General features: G+C 36.3%; 1 protein-coding gene across 1 annotated transcript; it reads left to right on the top strand.

The window, feature by feature from the left end:
- The first annotated feature begins 541 nt into the window (after positions 1-541).
- On the top strand, positions 542-1,718 carry LOC145166577 (geranylgeranyl pyrophosphate synthase 7, chloroplastic-like). Its single transcript, XM_079085584.1, has one exon. The coding sequence runs from the start codon at positions 584-586 to the stop codon at positions 1,691-1,693; it is 1,110 nt and encodes a 369-aa protein (XP_078941710.1). The 5' UTR covers positions 542-583; the 3' UTR covers positions 1,694-1,718.
- The last annotated feature ends 1,995 nt before the right edge of the window (positions 1,719-3,713 follow it).

The raw sequence follows: 3,713 nt of genomic DNA, 5'->3' as shown, positions 1-3,713 counted from the left end.
ATTTGTTTACAGCCCTAGTGAATGCTCACAAAAATGATATACCAACGACAACAAAACAAAAAGGGATACACCAAGAAAGTGATGTACCAACCGATTTAAATGTCCAAAGAACCAAATTTTCTTCTCCACAAAACCGACAGAACCATATCTCAAAACTTTGTTTAATTTTTATATCAACACATTTAAAAAAGAAGGTTTTGAAGATATTAAAAAACCAGATCTAATCGATTGTACCAACATATCTGAAAAATATGATGTTTAGACCATAAGCCTTTTCTTTGCTCTTTATTTTATTTCCTATAAACACAAATACAACTTATTATAAATAATCAACTATTAACTTATTTTTGTTATGATAAATAAAGTTATATTAGTGTCAATACAAACTCAATGGATATATAATTATGAATTTATGATCAAATTCTTAACAAAAGCGGCATTACGAAGCACTATACTCCAAAAGCTACGAAAAGGCATATTTGTAAGGAATCGAGCAACCCAACAAAAACAGCATCTTTGTACTTTTTCTTTATAACTACAGAAAACCACATCCATCAAATGCCACAAAGAATCCATCTTACAAATGGCTTTGCTTTCTTCTATCTCCATCAAGAATAACTCATTCTATCACAAAAACATCTTCATTAGTGCCCCCCCAAACCCTGCCAAATACCCACAAAGAATACACCTTTCCTCGATAATTAATGCCACCTATGTCGTACCTTCCTCTTCATCCACTCCCCCAATCACACTCCAACAACTGCTGATACCCGAAACCAATCTGGTGCAATTCCCAGTCCTCAAAGGGTTTGAATTCAATACTTATATGAGCGAGAAGGCGAAGCTCGTTAATGAAGCCTTGGAATCAGCCATTCCGTTGCAAGAACCATTGAAAATACACGAGGCAATGAGGTACTCGCTACTTGCTGGAGGGAAACGAGTGCGACCCATCTTATGCCTTGCATCATGCGAGCTTGTTGGTGGGATGGAGGTGTGCGCCATGGCAATGGCGTCAGCTGTAGAAATGGTGCATACGATGTCACTCATTCATGATGATCTTCCATGCATGGATAATGATGATTTGAGAAGAGGAAAACCCACGAACCACAAGGTGTATGGTGAGGAGACTGCAGTCCTAGCCGGTGATGCGTTGCTTTCGTTAGCGTTCGAGCATTTAGCCACACGAACTATAGGGGTTGGGCCTGGGAGGGTGGTTCAGGCTATAAGCGAGTTAGGGTCCGCGGTTGGGTCTCAAGGGCTTGTTGCAGGTCAAATAGTTGACCTTTGTAGTGAAGGTAAGCAAGATGTTGATTTGAATAAATTAGAGTACATTCATGTGCACAAGACGGCGAAGCTGCTTGAGGCAGCGGTGGTTGGTGGGGCCTTATTGGGAGGTGGGAACTCCGGCGAGGTGGAAAAGGTTAGGAAATACGCGAGGTACATTGGGTTGTTGTTTCAGGTGGTGGATGATATATTGGATGTTACCAAGTCGTCGGAGGAATTGGGGAAGACGGCGGGAAAGGATCTGGTGAGTGATAAAGCGACGTATCCAAAGCTGATGGGGCTAGAGAAGGCTAAGGTATTCGCCGGAGAATTGCTGGAGAAGGCGGTGGAGGAACTTGCTTACTTTGACGCCGGCAAGGCGGCACCTTTGTACCATCTGGCACATTATATTGCATATAGACAAAATTAAATAAAAGGTTGAAAGATTCCAAATACTATAGAAGATGAAATTATTTTTTAAGTTGGAAATCTATACTTAAAAATTTAGATTTTATATTAGATATTATTGTGAGAATATTAGAACTCATGAGACTATACTTAATTTGTTTTAAATCCATAATGTTAGATTCTTTGGATTTTGGTGATCCAAATACATAACATGATTTCGAACAAAATGAAGAAACGTAAATGACGATTTCGAAGGATAAGTGTTTGGAGTGAGTTGAGGGCCATTAAGCCCGAAACCATATACGACAAATATGGGTGAGCATTTAGACATCCGGACCGGACCTGGACCTGGACCGGCCTCAACAGGTCTGGTCCAAGGTTCACCAATTTTTGAAAAACCGGTACGGTCCAAGAGCTGGTCTGGTCTGATTCTGTCCAAATACTCACCCCTACAGTCGTAATAGATAAACTAACTTTCAGTACGGCTTTAACAAGTGTACCATATGCATCTAAAGTTGTACCGGTCCAACGGGTACAAGAACCGGGAAACCCGAACCTGGACCGGCCTCAACCGGTCCGGTTCAAGGTCCATCAATTTCTGCCAATTAAATCAGTCCAGTCCAATAGTCGTCCGGTCAGGTTCGGTCCAAGTGCTCATCCCTAACAAAAAACACTTATCCCACAGCGGTGCGAGGACCAGACCAATAGTTGCTAGGACTTTGTCTACGTTGTAATGTTGAGAATGAAGAAAGGTAGTTGAAATCTACAACAAAAAGGAAGCAAACGATGAACATTCAGAAGCCTGTCAGATATGCAGGTTATGTTAATATTCATAACATTGTTTTAGTTACATATAAATTGGCAGGTGGAGATTGTTGTGATAGAAGTACACAATAATTATTACCACATAAAAATATATTCAAACATACCTAATATAATTGATTTAATAAACTGAATCCAATATATACAAATCAAGAAAACATACTTGAATTTGAAGATTACAAACACAGAATTATGCATATTAAGACCTGCTAATCAATATTCTAAGATAAAATTTTCGTGGTATAGATGTGTATGTAGGATAGAACCATATATTTTCAACTTAAACTTGAATCTAACGAATTTCCCAATATTTCTATATTTGCAGAAAACAAAAAAAATAAAGAAGATGAAGTGTAGACCTCGAAATATGTCATTTGTTCAACTATTTATAGGCTTCTTATAACAAGTTTAACTTCCAACCAAAATTAACTGCCCAAAACTATTAAAATAGTTAAACTATCAATTAAAAGATTTTCTAATTGATTAATTGATAAAAAATATTTTTTGGATTTTATATAAAAATATATCAATTACAACTATTCACCATATTCAAGTCTTCATCCTACTATAACTCTATCTATGGGGTTATTAAATAGAATAGAGTAAATTACATGAATGGTCCATATGCCTACTTTATTTTTTTTATTTTTTATTAACTTGGATCATCCATATGTTTTTGTTTTGTTTCAGGTTTAGTTCTTACCATATCTGAAATGACTATTTTCCCTTAATGATATATATTTATTTTGTTATTTTTTCCATTATTTATGTTATAATTAGAACAAAGTGTTTGAAACCAAAAACGCCCCATATGTCCTTACACCCTCACGTCTCCCTTAAAACCACTATAATGACACATAAAACTGTAAAACCAGTTAAAATTAGGTCAAAGATAATTCCCATAAATATAACAAACACATATTATAATCAATTTACTTTAATCTTTAATGAAGTTTTCATTCAATACTACAAGTCTATACGATTCCAAAAATATATAGAACGTCTAAATCTGACTTCGCATGAAGAAATTATGATAAATTCTATCACTATAGCCTTTATAACAAGAGGAATTTAAAATAAACTTAGAATTAGCTATTGGAGTCTAAAAGAAAGTTATAGTACTCGGAAATACCTACGCATGGATATAAAGAACGTTAAAAACGGAGCGTGTATGCAAAAGTTATGATCTTCCGAAGATGTAGCTGTCTAAGGGCATGACA

This window comes from Lactuca virosa, chromosome 3 (assembly GCF_052849685.1).
Source record: "Lactuca virosa cultivar CGN04683 chromosome 3, Lactuca_virosa_CGN04683_v6, whole genome shotgun sequence".
Classification (NCBI taxonomy): Eukaryota; Viridiplantae; Streptophyta; class Magnoliopsida; order Asterales; family Asteraceae; genus Lactuca; species Lactuca virosa.
This window is presented reverse-complemented; position numbering and strand designations above follow the sequence as displayed.